General features: G+C 38.4%; 5 protein-coding genes across 8 annotated transcripts; 2 read left to right on the top strand and 3 right to left on the bottom strand.

Annotated features, from left to right (window-relative positions):
* Nucleotides 1–28: 28 nt before the first annotated feature.
* On the bottom strand, nucleotides 29–2,819 carry LOC105172743 (ribosomal RNA small subunit methyltransferase G). Its single transcript, XM_011094314.3, has 9 exons — nucleotides 2,661–2,819; nucleotides 2,340–2,420; nucleotides 1,952–2,041; nucleotides 1,702–1,868; nucleotides 988–1,057; nucleotides 711–790; nucleotides 566–628; nucleotides 379–455; nucleotides 29–275 (listed from the first exon to the last, which is right to left on the bottom strand). The coding sequence occupies exons 1-9, from the start codon at nucleotides 2,736–2,738 to the stop codon at nucleotides 175–177; spliced, it is 807 nt and encodes a 268-aa protein (XP_011092616.2). The 5' UTR covers nucleotides 2,739–2,819; the 3' UTR covers nucleotides 29–174.
* A 92-nt stretch (nucleotides 2,820–2,911) lies between these two features.
* Nucleotides 2,912–6,844, top strand: ORC5 (origin recognition complex protein 5). 4 transcript variants are annotated; one of them, XM_020692921.2, is made up of 5 exons: nucleotides 2,912–3,072; nucleotides 3,929–4,769; nucleotides 4,876–5,298; nucleotides 5,924–6,239; nucleotides 6,332–6,844. In XM_020692921.2, the coding sequence occupies exons 2-5, from the start codon at nucleotides 3,931–3,933 to the stop codon at nucleotides 6,380–6,382; spliced, it is 1,629 nt and encodes a 542-aa protein (XP_020548580.1). In that variant the 5' UTR covers nucleotides 2,912–3,072; nucleotides 3,929–3,930; the 3' UTR covers nucleotides 6,383–6,844. The 4 variants fall into 4 exon arrangements, with proteins under 4 accessions (XP_020548580.1, XP_011092594.1, XP_011092603.1 ...); XM_011094292.3 differs by lacking the exon at nucleotides 2,912–3,072 and adding an exon at nucleotides 3,079–3,585; XM_011094301.3 differs by lacking the exon at nucleotides 2,912–3,072 and adding an exon at nucleotides 3,079–3,817.
* Nucleotides 6,845–7,290: 446 nt separating this feature from the next.
* LOC105172724 (cytochrome P450 86A8) lies at nucleotides 7,291–10,422 on the top strand. The gene is given in 3 exon segments (XM_011094280.3): nucleotides 7,291–7,448; nucleotides 7,511–9,950; nucleotides 9,953–10,422. Coding segments are annotated over 2 exon segments (1,638 nt in total). The 5' UTR covers nucleotides 7,291–7,448; nucleotides 7,511–8,389; the 3' UTR covers nucleotides 10,030–10,422.
* A 3,305-nt stretch (nucleotides 10,423–13,727) lies between these two features.
* On the bottom strand, nucleotides 13,728–16,181 carry GPAT4 (glycerol-3-phosphate acyltransferase 4). Its single transcript, XM_011094249.3, has 2 exons — nucleotides 15,473–16,181; nucleotides 13,728–14,785 (listed from the first exon to the last, which is right to left on the bottom strand). Exons 1-2 carry the CDS (start codon nucleotides 16,115–16,117, stop codon nucleotides 13,910–13,912), a joined length of 1,521 nt encoding a protein of 506 aa, XP_011092551.2. The 5' UTR covers nucleotides 16,118–16,181; the 3' UTR covers nucleotides 13,728–13,909.
* A 1,307-nt stretch (nucleotides 16,182–17,488) lies between these two features.
* Nucleotides 17,489–19,713, bottom strand: LOC105172689 (aquaporin PIP1-2). Its single transcript, XM_011094229.3, has 4 exons — nucleotides 19,297–19,713; nucleotides 18,503–18,798; nucleotides 17,927–18,067; nucleotides 17,489–17,788 (listed from the first exon to the last, which is right to left on the bottom strand). Exons 1-4 carry the CDS (start codon nucleotides 19,619–19,621, stop codon nucleotides 17,693–17,695), a joined length of 858 nt encoding a protein of 285 aa, XP_011092531.1. The 5' UTR covers nucleotides 19,622–19,713; the 3' UTR covers nucleotides 17,489–17,692.
* Between the last annotated feature and the right edge of the window lie 4,108 nt (nucleotides 19,714–23,821).

The raw sequence follows: 23,821 nt of genomic DNA, 5'->3' as shown, positions 1-23,821 counted from the left end.
CATGTGTGACTATGAATTGCTTATAATCTTAACACAAATATTACTATTAGTTACTGATGATCATCATCTAGAAACAATTAAATATGTATGCATACAGTAACAACATTCGCCTGCTATCCATACGATAATGTGGAAAATAATACAGTTAAAGTGCCCAAATTTGCACCAATGCGATCATTTTAGCTTCCTGCTGAAATCCGACAACTGAAGAAGGCGAATCCTGGAAATGCTTGCAGCCTCCTGTCTCTCTTTTTGAGTGTTATAGCCCCAATCCCCTGCTTCACTTTCTTTGTCTTAAGAATCCAAATAATATAATAGCAGAGATAACGAGAAATATATATAAACATCAGCTTGTCAGCCAACGAGAGCTTCAATTACCTAGATAGAGGTTCCATTTGTCCAATTCTGCCTCTTTAATGACATTCTTCAGAGTCGCAAGTCGGTCTTCAACAAAGCTTTTCCAACATAGAACACAAAATAAGTTCCTACAAGTTCTATTTTTAGAAAAATAAATATTGAAAGACGTTACAAATTGCTCTTAATGTCTATAAATATATGATCTTACTGAAGGGTTAGGCCCTGGTGTTCTGGCATGTCTTGGAGTTGCTTCAGCACCTTTACTTTTGGACTGACAAATTTTTCCATTGATAAGATCAAAGTTAATGTTGTTTCTTTTCTTTGGTTTAACTCTTTATTCTGAAAATACTTACCCAGTTCCCAGACCATAGATTCTTTCAGGAGGAATAGTTACTCCGGCAAGCTCTCGAAGTAAAGCATCTGCAAAACGGCTCTATAAAGAATCTAGCAACCAGTTAACGACAGCAGAGCCTTACAACATTAAGGTACAAAATGACAAGATAATTATAAATGTCTAATTAAGATGGAACTTTCTCCAACTTGACACAAGAAGATTCCACATGATACTGCTGGTGTAATAAATTCATTGATGCCATGGGTTTTTGAATCAGAGTGTTAAATTGGTTTCACCTGTTTTGTTGTGACAATATAGAGCTTTGAACTAGCAAACTTCAGGGCATCAGGAACACCAGGATAAAATCTGTGGGTTATGAACAAGACTGATCAAAATTTACAAGGGATAGTACTGAAACCTGACAGAATAAGCAACACCCAAGAATATAAATAACTAGTAGAATCTGAACTTGAGAGACATCACAAAATAAACATTTGGGAGTTCCTTACATGGACATTTAAACCTATCCTAGTTTGTAAATTAAACAACCAAGGAAGCAGGCAATCAATGGAATTCGTACCATCTTTGAGCAACCATTGTTATCAAAACGAACCATTGAATACATAAAGAGACCATTCTGTTTGTTTACCAGTAAAAGAACAACCGCATTCGTTCAAAAGTTTAGCACAGCAAAGGATTTACCAAAAACCCGAATACAACCCTTTGCTCCCATGTGGAGGGAATAGTGCAAATTTCGTGGTATTGTTATTTTGCCATATTTCCTTGTATCTTCGAGTTCACAAAGAATAGCTATATAGAATTAGAAGAGGCAGAGCCATGCTAAAACTGAGACCTTTAGATTTAGCAGGCATTGTTATGCACTTTTGAAACAGGAGACCTTTTTCCTGCATCTAAATTCTAAGCCACTTAATTGTAAAAACCTATAGAGTCAATATACAAAGGCTGGTGTATGAGTAATATAACACCTGATCAGAAAAACAAAAAATTACCTGTTTGCACCTATCCAGGTAGCCAAGTCATTATCCATCCACTCATCCCTCACCTTTCCAAAGAGATCGATTAGCTCATCCCTATTCTCATTCCATTCTTCCATAATTACAGGTTTTATTTTCATCCAATTCTCCAATATTCCCTCAACCGTAAGTCCCTCTGCGACCTTACACATAAAGAAGATCCAATATGTTAGGGATTTCAGTCATCAAATAGTGAAAGGAGTAGATTAACACGTAAGACACCCACTGAAGACTTCCGAATAGAAGGAATTTGGGTCTCCAGCAGCAACCTCACAAGTAATACATTTTCGTATCCAGTTTCTACCACCGGTCGAACCTGAAACCAGTTAACAGCCCATCATTTCCAGAATATCTAACCATTAATGACATCCTAATTTCTTTTATTCTTTTTGAGGATTCCTATATCTTCTGAGCTACAAGTGCTGCTTGTACAGTCAAACCGTATTTAAGAACGGCAAAACCGTCAAACTTTTTGCTGTAGAACTCTAAAAGATTCTATTTTTATTTTCATTTTTTTGGAGAGAGAATCAAAGCATTCAGTTAAACCTGAAATGAGAGAGAGAGAGAGAGAGAGAGAGAGAGAGAGAGCATCAAAGACAGGAAGAAAACATTACTATATGCATCTGATCAACAATCCAATCCTCCAGAGATGATTCCACCCCACTGAACAGACTCGGCCATCTTACTTTAGCAGCCTAACCAATGAACCAAACCCGACCAAATTAGAGGAAAAAAAGAACAACATACATACAGAACTAAATAAATGCGAGTAAAGAATAAAAGTACTTCGGATGCATTCCATCAAATTATAAGAAAAGCACACAAAATACGACAACTCAGCAGCAGAAAGAGGGTACTGAACGGAAGTAAATGTTTAGTCAAAAACATCAAATTACAATAAATACAAAAACCCATAATCAAAACATCAGCAAAACCTTGACAGCAGAAAGAGAGCTCTCTCCGCAGCTGTCGCAGAGGACCCCATCAAAATCCAGAGCGTAGAGATCCCCCATCACTGTGTGTTTGAAGATTAATTATTATGTCAACAAAAAGAAGAAGAAGAGAAAATTTGCAGATAACATTCTGTTTGTTACCCGCCACACCAGAAGAGTACTTCCATGAGGAGGCCCACGAATATGGGCCTAACTGATGGGCCATTAATTGGGCTACATTTAAGTTTCTGTATTTGTTGGGCCCAACACAAATGAATACATTATTTGGGTCGAATTTTAGAAGCCCACAATTCAGTAATGATGCGGTCAGCCGTTTTCTGCTCTCGATGATTGCCGCCATTTCCATAACTCGAAGCTACCTTTTGGCGAACTCTGTTCTTTTCTTCATTTTCAGGTACTCTACTTCCCTGAACAGCGGCGCAAGTTATCTTGTTTGCTTACTTGGTTTGTGTTAGTTTGGTGGGTTTGAATTTGATTTAGGGGGAAGCGGGTGTTTGTTTGTCGTGTGTGTAGTTGAAATCGTTGTTTTGGGTTGTGTAGTTTTGGTCTGTTAGTGTATAGACTGTGTTGTTGTTGTTGGTTTTTTTCTTTTTTTTTTTCCATTGGAAAATTTTCTGGATTAGGATAGGAATGGGATGAGGTTTTCAGCGGAGATGGGGGAATGAGAACAGGATGAGGTTTGTGCTAAGATTGGGGATTAGGGCTTTTCGCCTTGATTGCTGGGAATGTCTTTTCTCTTCTTCGTTTTTTCCCCCCGGGGTTAAGTTTGGATTTGTTGCTGAGGAATGAATGTGTACCGGTTTATGGGCAGTAAGAGTTGAGACAGTCTCTTTCTGGGTTTTCAATCTTGTTGCAGGCTCGAAATTATAACGTAAATGGTGCATAACTGTTGCAGCTTGCAACTAAGGTGTAATCTTTCATTCGTTACTAACATATGGTATTTATGGTAAATTAGGCTTTGGAATTTTGTTTGGTAATTGGAATGAACGATTATTATCTGGAAACATGATGGCAAATTTGGTAAAGAAAAACTTCTATTTGTATTGGGGAGAATAGAAATACGAACTGCTCTTCACATTTATATACATCTAACTCCATTTTTACTCTCTCTCTCACACCAGTCACCACGGCTAAATTAGGTACTCATTTTATAAATCTATGCATGTTCATTTAGTCTGAGAAAGAGTTCTGTTATTTTTTCCTGCCTCTTCTTCTTCTTTTTCTATAAATGATTTTGTGCATTTTAACAGAGATGGGTAAAGAGGAAAGCCCACAGATCAGTAGAAGAACCACAAGATTGTCTTCTTGTAGCACTCCGAGTCTAAAAGCTCCAGTAGAGGCTTCAAAAGCTACTAATAAGTTGCAATCTTCGTCAGTAGACGATCTTGTGTTCCATGGTGAATGCATAAGTCTCGATGAGTTAATCAATTCCTTTCCAGGGAGGCAAACAAAAATTCTTGAATTAATCAATCTTTTGGGCCCTTTGGATTCCCCCCTGGTTCCGACATTTCTCTATGGAGGCGCTTCAACAGGAAAGACAAGCATTATACTTCAGATGTTCAAGCACTTGACCCGCCCATTCATTTACTCTAGCTGCATCACCTGTTATAATCCCCGGATACTGTTTGAGTCCATCTTGAATCAGCTTTTGCTTCACAGGAAGAACGAGAGCAATGGTTATTTGAGTGCTAAGCGATGTGAAAAGCCCTCTGATTTTGTTAACCTACTGCGTGAAGCTTTGAGTACTCTTGTAGACAGTCTCAAAGGGAATCCTGGAAAGTTGAGCTCCAAGAAGTCGTCTTCGCAGGTTAATGGGAGGATGGTTTACTTGATATTTGATAATCTTGAGGTTGTTAGAGAATGGGATAAGAGTTTTAGTATATTACCCCTTTTGTTCAATTTGTATGATATTCTGAAAATGCCAGAGCTTGGTCTGATTTTCATCAGTAGGACTTCTCTTGATACATTTCAATCAGACACAGGTTATGTCGAGCCATTTCCTGTCTATTTTCCTGATTACACAGAAGATGATTTGCGCCTTATATTCATGAAAAATCAAGCAAATCCCAAGCTTTATTCCTCGTTTCTGGAGTATGTATCTCACTTTAGTTATTATTGCTTGCAACATGTTTTACTTTTATCATCTTGTTCATAGAAGAATTAACTTTATTCATATCTTTGCTTTTCTGTTGAACAGTTTGGTGCTGAGACCTTTCTGTAGAATTACAAGACGGATTGACGAATTATCTACGGCCTTCTTACCTTTATTCAAGAAGTATTGTGAACCTCTTGGTGATTTGGGGGCTGTCCCTAATGAAGACATGAAGAGAAAATTATTTAGTCATCTTCAACCATTCATCTCACTTTCCCTGAATGAGACGTCCAGTGTTTCTTTTCAACCTCTGCTCAAACCCTCAGCTAACAAAGACAGGACCCTGAGGAAGAATACCACAAAGAAATTGGGAGCTTTTGAAACTCTAGATGAAATCGACTTCCATATGTCTACTTCTGCAAAATATCTGCTTATTTCTGCATTTCTCGCTTCAAGAAATCCAGCAACCCTTGATGCCTCACTTTTTGATTCAACAGGGGGATCAGACAATCGGAAAAGAAAGAGAAAGTAAGGGTTTGACCACAAAGATATCTGATGGTAGTGTAAACTATGAAGTTGCAAATATAGGTCTTGTTTCCCTTGGAAATTTATTCTTATCTTTTCAAAAACAACTCCTTTCTCTCTTATATGCTGGCAAATTACCGCTTTTGCTTAGTCTGTAAATAATTGAGTCTTTGATATAGGGGTTTGCTCGGAAAATTTATATTGAAACAAAAATCAATTGAAGCTTGTGGTGTATGGATCATTTTTATGTTTTTCAGAATTTACCAAGTATGTTGTGTCTTCTTCTGGTTGTTATTCAAGAATCGCTGGAGGATTGCGCATCTCAAGTTTTAGCAAGAGCATGCCTGTACAAGGATGAGGGCCTACTGCTTTCAATTTAACTATAGAAGTATATATATCACATTAGTTTTAGTTAATAAACATAAAATAATCTTCAGGATATGTCCTTCTACCTCAATGACCAGGAGAAAAGAGTTACCTGTTGTATGGTGTTTGTTATAGCTCATGTGCTCCCTGAAGAGTTATTCTAGAATTGCAACTGCTTTTTTGGCAATTTCACTTTTTCTGCGCTAAAGTTGAACTTTAAAAGTGGGAAAAATAATTTTGTTCTGTTCTGTACATATTTTAGGGGCTCTGAAAGATCAATGGAGCAGAAGGAAACTAAAGAACAAGAGTTACTCATGAAAGGACCTGGAACTTTCCCTCTAGAAAGGTTGTTGGCCATATTTCAATGCATCACATCTGTTGCAGAGTATTTACATGATGACGAAGAACCACAAAATGCTGGCCTGGAAGCTGAGGGCTCTGCTAGTGGACTGATGTCTGACATTCTCTTGCAATTATCCAGTCTATGCAGTGCCAATTTTATTACCAAAGGAGGAAGCTGTCCACTGGAAGGCTCAACACGGTACCGCTCCACAATATCTGAAGATATGGCTTTAAAGGTATATATCAAATTATGGTTTTGTGTGGTCATCCGTGCTTCTGAATCATCCTTAATGTAGTGATTGATATGATGTTTTAAATTGGCTTACAGATAGCAAGGAGTCTGAAGTTCCCCTTGTCAAAATACTTGTACAGAAGGTGATATATTGTTCAATACTCATGTTGCCTTCAACTGATGCAATAAGTAAGGTTAACCTTGAATAGAGCAAAGCTCTATTGGCTACATGTGGAAATGGAATCCAGCCAATTCAAGAACGGTCCAACATCAAAGCGTGGCTGCTATTGTTCCCAAGTTCTGAAGTGCTCCAGCTTGCTAAAACGCCCATCATTTGGTTTCTTTGGGATTTCAACGGAATGTGAAGCTGTGGGAAAGAAATTGTACTGTTTGTCTATCTTTTGCAAGTGCAAGCACCATTTCCTGCTTTTCCCCTGGAGCCCCCTGTTTATATCATTTAGTCAGCATTCATATGCTTTGGCTTGTTTATTTGTAATCAAATCGCCTTCTGCCTGTCAAATGATTTTGACTTGAGGAATGCTCTTGATTCTTATACTTACTATCGCTCTGGAACTTCATATACATGCAAAAGTTGGGAGGATTGAGGATTGTGCAATTGACCGATTGAGGAATTGTGCGAATACAAATTGAGATGCTTGTTGGATATTTGGACTGATCATATATGGTTAATACACAAACACACACGTTTGTGTGTGAAGAATGAGTTATTTTTATGGAATCCATTAGACAATAGCGATTTCTAGAAAGGTTTCACTCAATTAATCAGGATAGTTATACTACAATTGCTATTTTTGGTTCAATACCCATTGTCTGATGAATGTGGAAAATTGTTGAGAGACAAAGTCACTTGTAATAGTTCAGACCATATGTATGGATTAAAAATTGATAAAGTACATATCTTGTAAAATTGAATTAAATAACTCAAATGAATTGTTTACAATGAAACTCCAATACAGATTCAATTGGTCTGGTAATAATTTTGATATCCAAGGGGCTCGTGGATCCGGGACAAGACAATACCAATCCTTTATTGTGAAGAAAGTCAAAACATCTCAAGTTCAAGTATCTTAGCCGCTTAGGAAATGCGTGTTATCTATCATCATCCAACGATTCTGATGAACCTCCTCTCCTCTCCTCTGAGTTACAACAATCTGATAGACCAGAAAAAAAGGCTCAAATTCCAAGAATTCAGGTAAGATTTGTTTTACCAAAGCGAAAACTATGTGGCAGCAGGGTTGACTTTTTTATTGGCAGGAAAATCATGATCAGAAGGTTGACTTTGGTTCTGCTACTGCAAACAAACTTGGGCATTGAAGAGGGTCAAATACTCAATCTCCTTGGTAATGTACACAATTTTACTGTGGTTTTGGACGTAAAATCCAAGAGGCACGGGATAAAGATTGAATTTTTATTTTATTTTGTTGTGATGTTTTTGACTCACGAAAATGAGATTGGTGCTATAAATTGTGGGTGGGTTGTTCACCGAACTGATAAGCTCCAACCCATGTTCCATTTATGATCCTCATAAATTTGATAAACAAATCCTGTGTATAAAGTTGGGAAAAAGAAGCAAACAGCCAAATCATTACAGCCAAGTTTTCCTATTTTTCTGCAGCTTTGTGTGTTATTACAAGAATCCCTACATTCACCATGCTTTCTCAACTAATCTCATTTATTTCCATTCATTAAATGCTTGAAATAAAGGCCACAGCTCTTCTCTCTGCACTGCAAGGATTAGTTGTACACAGGGAGAGAGAGAGAGAGAGAGAGAGAGAGAGGGGTTGTATGAAAAGAAAACCATTGTAATTAGTTTGTGGTGATGGTATTTGATATTTTGACAGAGTGGTTTCCTCTTTGGGTTGTCCTTTTGACTCTTGTGTCCTTAAATCTCTTCAACTGCCTCTGGAATGCATTTATGGTGGTTGCATCTGATTGTTTAAAGTGAGATAAAAAAGAGTAATTCAACCCCTTAGTTATTACCCTTTTCATTACAATTCTCTTCTATAAATCCCCTTTTTCTCCTCATATTCTTTCACCTCTCTCTCACACATACCTTCTTCCCTCCTCTTACATCCTTTTCCCTTACACAACACAGAAACAAAACATCCTCATACATCTTCTTGTTTTTCTAACATGGATATCTCGTTAGCATTGTTGTTATTTACTGCCGTCACTTGTTACCTCCTCTGGTTCACCTTCATTTCCAAATCACTCAAGGGCCCGCGTGTGTGGCCCCTCTTGGGCAGTCTTCCCGGCCTCATCGAGAATGCCGACCGCATGCACGACTGGATCGCTGACAACCTCCGCGCCTGCGGCGGCACGTACCAGACATGCATCTGTGCCGTGCCATTCTTGGCCCGAAAGCAAGGCCTTGTGACCGTCACTTGTGACCCCAAGAACTTGGAGCACATCTTGAAAGCCCGGTTCGATAATTACCCCAAGGGCCCGACTTGGCAAGCCGTTTTCCATGATCTACTGGGCCAGGGGATTTTCAACTCCGATGGCGACACGTGGCTCTTCCAGAGGAAGACGGCTGCGCTAGAGTTCACTACTCGGACTCTGCGCCAAGCCATGGCTAGATGGGTCAACCGCTCCATCAAGAATCGATTCTGCCCCATCTTGAAGGCGGCTCAGCTTGAAGCCAAGCCGGTGGACTTGCAGGATCTCTTGCTCAGGCTCACTTTCGATAACATTTGCGGCTTGACTTTCGGGAAGGACCCGGAGACGCTGGCTCTTGGCCTCCCGGATAACAGCTTCGCGTCGGCTTTCGACCGAGCCACCGAGGCTTCCCTGCAGAGGTTCATCTTCCCAGAAGTGATATGGAAGTTGAAGAAATGGCTTCGGCTAGGAATGGAAGTCAGCTTGAGCCGAAGCCTTGTTCACGTGGACGAGTATCTATCCGGTGTCATCTGTACACGTAAGCTCGAGCTGATGACTCAGCAGAAGGATGCCAACCCACACGATGACTTGCTGTCAAGATTCATGAAGAAGAAAGAATCATACTCGGACGAGTTCTTGCGATACGTGGCACTCAACTTCATCCTAGCTGGAAGAGATACGTCATCCGTCGCGCTGAGCTGGTTCTTCTGGCTGGTCATCCAGAATCCAAGGGTGGAAACCAAAATCTTGAACGAGATATGCACGGTTTTGATCGAGACACGTGGCTCTGACGTGGACAGGTGGGCCGACGAGCCACTCGCATTTGAAGAAGTTGACCGTTTAGTATACTTGAAAGCTGCATTATCTGAGACTCTTAGGTTGTACCCTTCGGTGCCGGAGGACTCGAAGCATGTGGTGGCCGACGACATTTTGCCGGATGGTACATTTGTTCCGGCGGGGTCGTCAGTTACGTACTCGATATACTCGGCGGGGCGGATGAAGTCGACGTGGGGGGACGACTGCTTGGAGTTCAAGCCGGAGAGGTGGTTGTCCGAGGATGGCAACAAGTTTGTGATGCACGATTCTTACAAGTTCGTGGCGTTCAATGCCGGGCCACGAATATGTCTAGGGAAGGACTTGGCATATCTGCAAATGAAATCGATAGCGGCGGCTGTGCTGCTCCGCCACCGGTTGACGATGGCAGCTGGCCACAAAGTGGAGCAGAAGATGTCATTGACGTTGTTCATGAGGCATGGGCTTAAAGTGGATGTTCGTGCAAGGGACTTAAGCCCAATAGTTGCAAGTATAATGAATAATTAGGGGGCGGAGAGAAGTTGATGAATTGCATAGGCGGCGGAGGAGTAGGGGTAGATGTGGTGGTTGGGGTGGTTTAAAGCGGTGGTTGGAGTGATGATTAAGGAAATTGTTGGGTAGGGTGGCTGTGGGTGGTTCTCTGACAATATTTGTGAGACAAAGTCACATGCACGGATGGGTGCGTGGCTTAATTTTGGTTTGAATGCATGTAAGTAAATATGGTTCGGCTCCTCCTCATGGGATTCATGTTTGAAGGTACAACCATTCATTGCGGGAAGATGAAGAAAGGTGTGGAGCCAGCCAATGTCTTCTCCTTTTTTGCCCTTCACTTTTTAATTACAAATTATTCATCTTTTTTTTTTTCCTTGTTTTATTATTAATTTTTGGGTTTTGTTATTGTTCTGATTCTTTATATTCTTATTTCCGACAGTTTTTGTAATCAACCTATCCAATTTTCCTTTTTTGGCTGAGAATTTAGTAGAGTACTTAATTCAATCCTTCTACAAACATATCTAAAGCATTAATCAAGACTTGAAACACCAGTTTTTTTCACTTGCATGTCTGGTTAGTAATTTGTTACTGGAGTCTTCACCAGAAATAGATTATACATCTCAATCATTGATTGCAACAGAAAGGCAACAATGTCAGAATAGCAGAATTCATATATTTGTCCATTTGAGGTTTTCTTTGGCATTTGATGGACTGTAATTAAAAAAGCTAAAGAAAAGAAAATGTTGTGTTTAGAGGGGGTTTTGTTCAACTTATTCGAACTGGGGCCCTCTAAGTTTTCTTTAGATGCATTCTTTACATGGTAAATTAACAAATCTTTTTACATATTCTGACTAACCCAGTCAAGAATTTTCTCTCCTGTGGAAAAGAAGTTCAACACTAATGTGCCTATGATGTACAATGCAACAGCCACTTTGAACACATCGTCCCAAGAACCTGAGATAAAGCAAGAATCAATCGGTAATAGACCAAATACGGTAAGAAGTTGCCAATAAGAACCATAAAGCCAAAAGAGTATCTTAAGAAAATAAAGTATGTATCCAGTTGCAGCAGTCACAAAAACGCCGGCAACTACACCAGCACAGACCCAATCGTACTCCCTGCAATAGAAGCACCATACTAGGATTAGAATATCAGACTGACAATCGTTATATTTAGGTAACTGTCAAATATTTACAACAGGAAAAAGTAGAAGCACTTACTGCATAACGTGGCTAAATATCTTGGTGATTCTTGGAGTATAATCCAGATTGAGAGAATGCATCCGAACCCTGTAGAAAAATCATACACAAGTTGTCTCAAGTTGTGAGATAAAAGGGGAGAATGCAACAAGAATGGCTTGAACCTGGCTGCACACCATGCATAGCACTGCTAAAGCGGGCATCTTCTCATTACTAAGTCTGTGTAAGGAAGAAAGCAGGGCCTAGAAACCCAATTGCTGCATCATGTGACAAGAGAATTGCAGAAGACTCACTACACTTAAGCCCAACTATATCTGTATGATGAACAGCATCAAACGCTGTCCTACCCAACAACACTTGTGAACTGTTATGATGGAAACACCTCTGCTCACGAGGAAATCAGTAATCCAACCACCTATGTTTGCAAACACGGCTAAGGCTGAACTTCAAAACCTATGCAAACAATCACAAAAGTATGGGAAAGCAATTAGAATGAGTGCTCAGTAATTAATTATTTAATCACGTATTAGGAGAATATGGAACATATTCACCTCCATCAGACGATATGCGGCCGAAGGAAGTGAGGCCTTAGGTACTTCCAAGGGATCCAAAAGAATAGAAAACAGATGGCCACCTGAAATTGTGGATCAACATGGGTGAAGATGCCAAACCGGTAACTGATCCAAGATACATGCTGCTGTATACTAGTGCAAGAGATCTGCATCTTTCAGACACGGGAACCCATTTTGACAACAAATTATTCTAGCAGGCATAGCAACACCATGATTTATAAAATAAAACCTCATTATTAGAAGAGAACACCATGTCTAGACAAGTAAGATTCTTGAACTTTGAGCAAGAATGTGGATGAATTGATTCAGAACTTTGTCATACAAGAGCTAGTCTATAATACATCCATTGAGGGGCGGAGGTTAATTGTGGCCAATATTGTTTAAAATGCATCACGAACAGCAACATTTAGTACAAAGAATATATAGAAATCGATTTGATCATTGTGTTTGAAGTTATCTAATACTTTCTCGTGTAAAATTCACATTACAGAAGAACTCCGGGAGTATATGCTATATACTCAGCTTAAAATCTAACTTCAGAAGTATGAATATATGCTGGTTGTGACTCACGAAACTTTGGGTTGACAAGCAACATATAGCAAATCTATGTACAAGAATGCGAGCAGCTAACCTCATCAATTCCCATGAAGACACGCATAATGAGTAAGAAGGGAAGCCCAATTCTGGAAGACATAGGTGTGAAAACTGTTGCAACCGACCACCAAACTACTCCAAAACCAAGTACTAGCTTCCCACCTATTTTATCAGCCCATATGCCTCCAAGAATCTGTGCTGCAGCAAATATGCTAAGATACTTCAGCTAGAGGCAAAAATATAAACTTATCATTTGTAGTCAAAATGTCGCACATCTTTGATGATCTGTAGGCAAGTCGTCCTGGTAACACAAGCAAATAAGAGGACACATCCAGAACAGTCTAAAAATACCATAACTAACGGACATTCTACAGACCAAATTGTTTCAGTGTCCTACACTTTGAACTTTCCGAAGCAATTACTAGAATTTTGGAAATGCATAATGCATCAGTACTTCAAAAATCCAGACAGTGTCAAACCGAATGCAATTTTAAGTCCTAACATTGAAATTCTTAAGAATTAATCTCTCAGCTCAGTTCGACTAAAACAGTGTCAATATCTAAAAAGTTACCATCAGAAGACAGGAATTTAAACAACGGTGCCATAATTAGCAAACAATTACCAGAACCGATCGAAGGAGCCGAAATTCCGGTGTGAAACTACGGCGCTGATTGCCATTCTAACCAGAATCCGTACGTATGTTTTGCTTTATATTTTCAAATCTCCAGGTCTACAATGAATTTCAAATCAAATCTTCCGAGTCCGAAGTGGATAACAGTAACATCTTGGGAGCCGTTTCATACCAATTCTTTTTTGTATTTTTCTGCAACTTTATTCTTGTTAGCGGGAAATTGAAGAGAGGGGCTGAGAGAGTGACAGGTAGCATCCTCTGCAGGGTTCTCAAATGACGATAATGTCCTCCCTTGTAGTTTTAAAGACGCCGTTGGTGACACTGGAATGTAAGAGGTCGAGACGAGGGTGGGTTTGGAAATTCATGATGGGGAGTGTCGATTGTTGAATTTACTAAAAGCCCCTCTGTGGGATGTGAAAGTGGCAGGGAAAAAGCCCAACAGGATGGTAGAAAATGAAGCTTATTTGGGCTAAGCCCATTAGTGTACGGGTCCAATTATTCAATTACGGCCCGTGAACTCTCCAATAAACAAAATTAATTTGGTTGGTTGAGGAAAAAGAAAAGGAGATATGAAGGCACTATAAGTGCAAACAAAATAATTTTTATTATCATTTGTTATAGTTGGATAGCTCGTTATATTTCTCTTTGTTTCCAACCAGTAATTGGGTTAGCTCACCAACCCTGTCGATGCGAATGCGTCTTCAATAGCCCTGGTGGAAGAAGATAGATAGACTACTTATTTTTCATAAAATGAAAATAATTTACTGCAAGAACAACCAGCATCAACCATATACCCTAAACGACTCCATTCATGCACAAAAAGAGAGAGTTCAATGCATCATAAAATTGCTTCATACACAATTATTAATTGTGGACAAAATAATATCTGACCCCCCGGTCCGCCTCAGCCTCACAGATACGACCTAAAGACCTTCCTGCACTCATCATTAACTTCATCTTTGACCCTCTGATTTCATTTTTTGGAGTATATTGATTCCACCTTACCATCATTCCCACCAAGCAGCATGTACTTATCCTTTCTAGTCAACTGAGTGCACTCAAATCCAAGAGCACCAGCCAAGATCCTCTGCACATGATTGGCCACCTCAATCGACGACTTCCCACCCCCCTTGCATGTCATCTCCTCTGGCAACCTCTCGAGAAACGTGATCTCGTATGTCGGCCTGGGGTTCATGAAGTAGAAATAAGCATCCCAAAACTTGACACCTCGTACTGTTGTGCCATGGAACATGTTCTGCTTAAGGTTCACCGCAACAGGTACGATCCGGTCACTTAATTCTGCAAATAAAGCACTGAATCTGAGCAGATACGGCTCCCTGCACGTTGTCCCCTCAGGGCACACAACTAGGTCGCCCTTCTGGAGCAATGCCTTGATTCTAGCAGCATCGGCCTCACGATCACGTGTCAAGGCCACAGCTGGGATTGGAGAGAGGAACCTTGAGAGCTTGCTGACACTATATGTCACGCATGAAACTTTGCGCCCCAGCGCGATTGCAATGACGATTGGGTCGAGGGCCGTGCGATGATTGCACACGTAGAGATTGCCAGGGGAGCCGGCGGAGGGAGGAGGAGGTGGGTTGCCCTTGATCACAAGGTTAATACCGAGCATGGGGTAGGTGTAACGGACAATGCGCTCCGGTAGAGGGAGGTTGAAGTAAACACGGATTAAGGAGAGAATGAATCCAAATGGGAGCCAAATGTAGGTGATTAGTGCATTGAGTGGAGTGGGGCACTGGACTAATCGGCCATCATGGAAGATCAGTCGGCTTTTCAGGCGATCAAGTGGCAACGGTTTAGCTGATTTGCTAGGGTGCACCATATATCCCTCCTGTTGAGCATAGGTGAGTAAGCGATTAGAATCATATACAACTTCTTCACATATAAAAGGGACGATATATAAAGTTCAAAGCCTACAATTCGTATGGAAAGAGAACACAAAAAATATCGGGACAAATGAAATTCATTAAACACAGAAACGGGATTTTCATCAATAATAAGAGGGGTCTAATCTCATTACCATTAGACCAGTTAATCACTGACAAGTGCTAAATAACATGACAGAAGTTATTATATGTGGAAAATTGGAACCATGCAAGCAAAGCAATTCAATGAAAAAGATAAAGATTGTTTGAAAAGCCCTCTTTACCTCTATAAACTAATTTTTGATATGGTCCATGTCAAAATTAGATCAACGTCAGATTGTTGATTCTTGTAACATTTTGATTAAAGCTATATATGCCAACTCTTTTGCCTAAAGAAGAAAACAGCATATGCACACAAATTTACATAATCGATTATTTGAACTAACAATAAAAGGAAATGAAAGATATTTTTAATTTCCTACTGAAAAATCACCAGTGTGTGTGTGTGTATATATATCATAAAGAGCTCTTAGAACACATATCCTGTAAAAACGACCAAATAATGGGATGAGTGGACGTAAAACTCGATCAATCTTATTCATTACACTGAATTTAGTTGATCGCAAAATCACGAAAAAGGAAGTAACACTCACCTTGCAAATGGACATGAAATCATGATCAGACTCCCGATCTCCAATCCCAATATCCGGCTTCTCCTCTCCAAACTCCTTCAGCACCCCCAACTTCTTCCATTTCCCTACCAACACCCCAGGCTTCTTCACGAATCCTGTTGCCTTCTTCGTCTTCGGATCCACCTCAATCTCCGTGCCAACCACCTTATCTCCCCCCAAATACTCCTTCACGAACGGCTCAACCATTATCGTAGGGTTCGCCGTTATAATCACTTTCCTGTCACACTTGTCGAAAACCTCATAACTCTCAGGCCTAACATCATTAGCGTAGAACCGCGGCAGCACTGCACGCGACACAAGCTCGATATCGCGAACTTTGAGTCCTGAATAGGAAATGTAAATCAGCATCTGGATAGCAAGGGACTCAGAAACAAAGATGTAGGCGACGGCGATGAGGGGAAACGATAAGAGGAGGATCAAGCCGCGGAGAAGGCTGCCGGCTTCGATGGCAACGAGCATGAAGTAAGGAAAGGAGGAACGGGAGATGAGTAAGGTCCCGTCCAGGTCCGCCGCTATAGAGCGACGATTCTCACCAGAGGTGTCGCATTTCTCAATCGACGGAAAACGCGCGGCCACAGCAGCCGCAGAGGCGGTTGTTTTTGCCATTCTCTCTCTCTCTCTCTCTCTCTCTCTCTCTCTGTGTGTAGATTCGATATATGCATATATACACATATATATATATATATGTCAGCGTGTGGATGTTTTCAGGGAGGAGGGAAGCTGAGGTTTTAAATGAGGTAGATGGAGTGTGGAACGAAAATGACGAAAATGGCCTGAAGAGGAATTATACGTGTATTTGACAGTGAGGAGGAAATGACGAAAATGTCCTTCCTAGTTTCGGTTGGGAAGTAATTGCTAAAAATTAGTACATACCATCTCATAATTGCTCTCACATGCAAACTTTCTTCAAATATTTATTACTCTCAACCACTTTTGTCTTTTTTCATAATAAAAATACTATTCGCTCCTTTCATAAAAGTACAAATCACTAATACGGATTGTGATTGAAAAATTAAGATAATAGAGTCAGGAAAACTTGTTTTACTTTTACACCACCTCTTAAATTTTTATGCGTGTTCAAATATTGATATTCAGTAATATTAGTAGAAAGTCCTATTTTGTGGTTGATTCGATTTTTTTTGTTTGATGGGCTAATTCAAAATTGTTGGTGAAATTTCTCTAATGTCATGCATCTTTAGGTGCCCCACTCCACCCTAATTTTATAAATGTCATTCACAATTTCATAAGGTAGATGGGGAGTAGATGAGGTAGACTTTGAATTCTCTGCCATCAAACAACTTAAGTCTAGGGTCATATGGCCCTTTCCTTTTGTTTTTTCAATGATTTCTCAAAAAGTTTCAATACCATTACATCTCCGTTAAACTTGTTGGTATACAGGTTAATTCCCATTTAAGAAACTTTGATATTGACTTGTGCCAGGTATTATTATTCACTTTATACGTTTGCAAACATCAAACAATCTTGAATTATTTGAATTTATACGTTGCAACATCAAACAATCTCGAATTTAAGGTTATTGGTTCTTCTTTTGGCACATAGGGAGGAGTAATAGTAGTAGTAGTTCTAATCTGCATACAAACTTTTGTAGAGTAACCCCACCTTATTTAATGACATCGGTGTCTCCTTGTTGGCTGTTGCACATGTGTATGTTGATCATGAAAGATTAGTTAGGATGGGCCACCCCTTCTATAATTATCGATTAGATAATCCAAGACTCTGATGGGCCTTTTAGTCCACAATAGCCCAATATCAACTTGAATATTCATTTAGATAATAAACACACAACTTTTCCTGATTAATTAAGCTTATGGACCTAACATGGATTTGAAATCTTTTCTTCTTCCAGTAGTAATTTTGTCCGCCAGAATGTTCTTTATGGTGTCACAACTTATTCTGCTCCTTTTTTCTTTTGTTTCTCTTTTTCCAGTTGGGGGAGGGGTGTTTGACATTTGAAAGGAAAGGAAAGCCACATTACAATAATCCCAATTCTTTACACACAACCAAGAGCTCCAAGAAATCCAATAAAATACATAAAAGTGACTCCTACAATAAACACAATCCTACATGACAAAAGCAAGACAGGAAATCAGCAGTCTCTCTCACACTTAAGCACCAACTGCAACACCTCAAAGCCCATAACATGAACAAGGCTGTCTATATTCAGTGGCCACTCTTGAATGGGATGGCTCTGATTATCACCTGGTGGTAGAGGGCAGCAAGTGCAGCTCCGATGAAAGGTCCAACCCAGAAGATCCACTGAAACAACACCACAGCAACAATGAGTGCAACATTATTAGTCAATCCAAAATATCAACCAACAAGCATCCTTTCCGCATAATTCATCGCTCTACAGTTATACGACTTGTTTGATGGTATACATAGGAATAAACTTACGTGGTCATCCCATGCGTGATCTTTGTTGTAAATGATAGCTGCGCCAAGGCTGCGGGCAGGGTTGATGCCGGTTCCGGTGATGGGAATGGTTGCCAAGTGAACCAGAAACACAGCGAATCCAATTGGAAGTGGAGCCAAAATCTGCAATTGTTTCACAGATTAGTAGAGTTTGGCAGGCCTGACCAATTCGTCAAGACTTTGTTTTGGCTCAATTTAAGCATTTTAGGTTCATCAATCTTGTGAGACAGATTAAGAGAAAGAAATATTCTCTCATCTCGCAATGCTCTCCTTCAAAATTTCCAGCTTCTTGGTATATTAGAGTAAGAATCTACGACCACGCACTCACATTAGCAGACAGATTCATCAGATCAAAGAGCATCTATCTTACCCTCTTATATATGGAATCTATATAATGAAATTAAATCTAATTCTTTCAATTTCTATTCAATAACAAAAGAGACTGAAGGAAAACCAAATTATCCTGAGGTAAACATCTCAAGGTGCGACAAATATGGCTAAGGAGATATTAGCTAAGACAAATATATATGTTTAATCATAGAATTTAGAACTACTTACAGGGACATGAGAGTCTCTGGCGTTCCTCTTGGCATCAGTGGCCGAAAAGACGGTGTAGACAAGGACAAAAGTCCCAATAATCTCAGCACCAAGGCCATCACCCTTGGTGTAACCATGGGCAACAACGTTTGCACCACCGCCCTTAGTCTGGTAGAGAGAAGGCTGGAAGCCCTTGACAACGCCAGCACCGCAGATTGCACCAAGGCATTGCATCACAATGTAGAAAATTGCCCTGGTCAGGGACAACTTCCTTGCCAGGAACAGACCAAATGTCACAGCAGGATTTATGTGCCCACCTGAAATATTCATACACCATAACAGATCAGTACATGAAATTCCCTACAGAAAACATGGCAGGAATGAACAAAAAGGTATTAGAGTATGATAAATATTACAGATTTCGGCGATATATCAAAGGCATTGTATAGGCGTAACTGTGGGCATAATAAATAGTTTGTAAGTTGTATTTGAAGCCAGTGCATGCAACCCAGCTACAGAAGGCATAATACTTACACATTTCGACGGTGGAAAGAAGATCATAAAGAATTTCAGCAGAAACTTAAGCCCATTTTCGAAAAGGCAAAAGGTGGTTAATGAAGCAGAAAAACTTGCAGATCAAAGCATGAAATTGAGAAAAACTTGCAAAAACAACACTAGAGTTCAGATTCAAGCTCAACGACCAACAAAACCCCTAGAATTAGCAGTAGCAGTAGCACCGCAAATTAAGATTTCCACACAGTAGCAAAATAGAACCTAAAACATCACACACAAGGGGCGTGGTAGTGGGGAGGTACCAGAGATGCCAGCAGTGCAGTAGACAAGGGCAAAGATCATCCCACCAAAAGCCCATGCAATTCCCTGAATACCAACAGTGGAACACTTGCTTCCAGACTTTGAAACCCCCATCACAGTCAAAATTGTGATGTAAAGAAACAAGAAAGTAGCCATGAACTCGGCAATGCCGGCCCTCCAGAAGGACCACGACTGGAGCTCTCCGGGCTCAAACAGCGGGGCCGGTGGCGCCTCCTTGTAGTCCTTTGACTGGGCAGAGGTCCCTATAGGCTGCCTCTCGGTAAACTTGTTCGCTCCGAGCTTCACATCCTCCTCTTTCCCCTCCATTCTTTGCTTTCTCTCTCTAGTTTTCTCTCTCCAAACTTTTCTTCCTCGGGAGCAGCTTTTTTGCTTGGTGGATATGGTGGTAGTGGGAAGTGAGGAGGAGAGAGTGGAGTTTTATACTGAGAAGGTAAGGGTCAGTGGACAACTGTACATTCTTTTCAGGCTCGCTAATTTCATGTGTTCCCCTTGGACTTGTCTATATTCTAACTAAGACCCCCATACTTCTCATTTTTGCATTGTGATCTTTTTCTTCATAACTTATTTTATCTTATTATTAATTGCAAAAACGTGCAGTTACAAATTGATTATTTAGTGGCAAATAATATTAAAATAAATGTTTATTTTATTGAGTTATATGCAAAATACCCTTGTATTATACGAAATGAATAAATTACCCTTTATTAAAAAAATAGCAAATTAATCCTTTATATTTTTCCATAATAACGCAAATAAATCCCTCACGCAATTTTGTACCGTTCACGCGCTATTTTTAATTATTTATTTTTTTATTTTTAATCATAGAATTATATTTTCATTCTTATTAATAGCTGTTGGATTTGTAATTTAAGGCTTAAATTGAATTAACAAGATTAATGGTCCAAATTAGACTAAATTTGATCACCAGTCTAGATTAAAAGCATATATTTATATATATATATATAATTTAATTAAAATATATTTATGACATATTTTTATTAATTAAAATTATATATGTATATATACAGAAAGAGAAAAAAACAGACAGACGGGGAAGGGGAGGGAGGACCGACAACGACGAAGGGGGAAGGTTGGGGGCGGCGCTGGCGACGAGGAAGGGGGGCGGGCTGGGCGGCCGATTGTTGGGGGATGGTGGATGGGGGGGCGACGGGCTAGGGAAAAATTTGGCGGGGGGGGGGGGAGCAGTGCGAAACAGTCGGGGAGGGAGGCTGACGCCAGCGACGGGAAGGGGGGCGGCCTGGGGCTGCGGGGATGGTGGATTTGGGGGGGGGGGGGGGGGGGGCGACGGAGAAGAAAGAGTTGGGGGGGTGCAACGGGGAAGAAGAGTGGGGGAGGGTTTTTTTTAAATGAAAATATATTATAAATATTATATATTATATTTAAATATAAAATAATATTTTATTCTTAAATATCAATTAGCGTGTAGGTTACTTTCAGGATTAGGAAGTAAATTTCTTTATCTTAAAAAGAGGATAATTTGATATTTTTTTAACACAATGAGGTATTATGCATATTTCGTATATCACAGGGGGGTGACGTGCATTTTTCCCTTTTATCAACTAATGATCGAAATCACATCTTTTTGGAATTTTGGGTAGCCAGGGAAAATTATAACCAAAATCGACTGTATCAAAACTAAATTAATTGCATAACAAGCATAATATATTTACGATTTGATTGATTTATAGTTAAAAAAAAGTAAATAAATATATCACACGTACTCTGTAATTGGTTTAGTCCACCCCAACCTAATTTAGGTAAACAAAATTTCGAATAAATAGCTACCTATATTGTGTAATCACTCGCTAATCATTTTACATTAATTATAAAATAATCAGAATTGTCATAAATTTTACATCTTTTCTTCGTATAAAACTATCATATATGTAAAATGCATGAATAATTGAAGATAAAACATCTAAAGGGATTTGCCTTTACCAACATTATTTCAATAGTTTAGTATTTTAAGTTGTATTTTTATTTTTCAATTATATTTATAAAATATTTTTAATTTATAGTACTTTCTGGAGACACGTCTGTCTCTTTACAATTTATTTTTCCTACAATATTTTGAGAAGTTGATATCCCAATTCAAATTTACGGACTAAGATGCAAATTTTGCAAATAAAAGGGGTGAAAACCTAATATCAAAAAGTACAAGAAACTGGTTTCTGGAAAGTTCAAAACAAGACAAATGATAGCCAATGAGATAAGCTGTAACTTTTGCCGTTTAGCAGCAGAGCACCATCCTTCAATTCGGCTTTTTCTATACATTTATTCTAGTTATTTTTTAATTAAATTAAATACACTCAAATTCATTATTTAAAACAAACATGAGACGTTTATATATATTATCAAACAAAAACTTGTGATGGGCATATAATCTCGTTCTAAAAAATAGCGTTATTGTGTGATTGAATTATTTTTTTTAATTTTATAAGAGTCTCTTGATTTAATAAACGAGAGACCATGATAACTAATTATGTTATATTATTTATTATATTAAAAAGAGAAAAATTTTATTTTAATGCTTAAATAAGTAGTCATTTTGGCGTGGGAGGTGAGTGGGTGGAAAACCAAAATAATAAAAGGAGAGGGGGGTAGAGTGGAAATAAAATAAAAGAAAAGATGTGGATAGCGTGAGCTTGACGGCTGTTTGGGACCGTTACGCCTAAAAAGTAGAAAAAAAAAGAGACGTTAGCACATAAAAAGACAGAGGGTAAGAGCCAGCAGTACACGTGCCACCCGTGAACAGCCCCCCCCCCCCCCCCCCACCCCTCCAGCCTATTCTAGAATTCGTTAAAGTGCATGCACAGCCCTTACACCCATAAATAAATAATTAGAATGTATTTAAAAGAATAAGAAAACTCTAAGTTAAATTTTTGTTCGAATTTGAATGGAAAAATATGAAAATTTATATTAATTTGAATTTTATTTAAATAATACATCTAAAATTTTATGTTTATTGCAAAAATAATTGATCTTGCGGTCCCACTTTTCTTTTTCCTACATTGTAGAAAATATTTATAAATTATTAATAATGTAAATGGGTTAGGTTAGAGGGTTATAGGATTCCTTTACCCAAAAACATAATGATAGCCAATTAATTTGTGAAGGACCTCAATTAGACAACATGAAGTGGGTAGGACCATCTCATCAGTTGTAATATTACTCTATTTCTTCAAAATTCCCTATTTTTTTTTAATTCTATGTTCCCTTTTTTTTAAATATCCCTCTCTTTCTATATTTATATATCTTAAAATGAGTTCGATTAAATTAAAATTAAATATATTACACTTGTAGCGTAATTAATGTATAATTTAAAAAAAAATATTAAATTACACAACACATGTAATAATATTTTCAAATAGCTGGTGCTTGGATTTTTCAATATCATTTAATTTCAGGGCGAATCTAACGGAAAATAGTATGATTCTTTTTGACATATTTTGAACTGTATTCAATTAATTTGAAATTCATAAATCCAAAAACAAAAGTATATCTTTTTTTAGAAAAATAAAATGATAATAAGCAAATGGTCCCATATCATGTGTTGAACATTGATTGATGGTGGGATGGATGGACCCCCATGTGGATATGAATTATGAAATTTGAGTCTTAGTATTTGATCAAAATTAAATTTAAATTTTGAAGGGGTGGAAAATTGGAGTGGGAAACACAGGAGACCAATCCACTATGTGGTGCCCATGTGATGATAGAAGCAGATGCTCAAATCCTGCAAAAATTTGGCTGTCTTTTGATCATGTCCTTATTTGTTGTGTGTGTATCTGTGTGTGTGTGTGTGTGGCAATTCTTGTAATAAGTATTACACACAGAGTTGATGTGGATAACAAGACTTGTCTTTTCAATCACACTTGATTTGTTAATTTGTTTTAGTTTGTGGGTGAGTTGTAAAGTATGGCTGTATAGGGCTTAGTGCTTTCAATTGGTGTTTTTTATGTAACTTATTTCTTATAAAAAAAATGGACAAACTATACTTTGACCCCTAAACTATTTTTAATATAATATTTTTTTTCTAAATTAATATTTATAATTAAATTTTTGAATAATATTGTCCTTATATTATATATATAATTTAAAGATTTTTTTTAATAATTTTGTATTTTAAATTTAAATAAAAAAAATTAATTGAAAAAAATATCTTTTTAATTATAATAAAGTAATATATAATTTGTGAATTAAATAGTTTGAATTTTAATATATTTTACAGACTCAAAGTTAAGTAATGAATGAGTACTGGAAATACACAAAAAAATTCAAATTCATATTAAATACTAATCTAGGATAATTAAATATACGGTGTGCATGATTTTATTTATTTATATATATATTATTAGATAATAATTAAATCAAATTTTTTTATTTACCAAATCGAATTGAGAAGAGAAACTCGATTTGGTAAGTTAAAATTATATATCTCTGTCCGAAAAAAATAAAGAGTTTTTATATCAATGTACAAGTAAA

Source organism: Sesamum indicum, linkage group LG1 (assembly GCF_026168435.1).
Source record: "Sesamum indicum cultivar Baizhima isolate 11 linkage group LG1, ASM2616843v1, whole genome shotgun sequence".
In the NCBI taxonomy this organism is placed as follows: Eukaryota; Viridiplantae; Streptophyta; class Magnoliopsida; order Lamiales; family Pedaliaceae; genus Sesamum; species Sesamum indicum.
The sequence above is the reverse complement of the archived record's forward strand: the minus strand, read 5'-3'. Positions and strand labels throughout refer to the sequence as shown.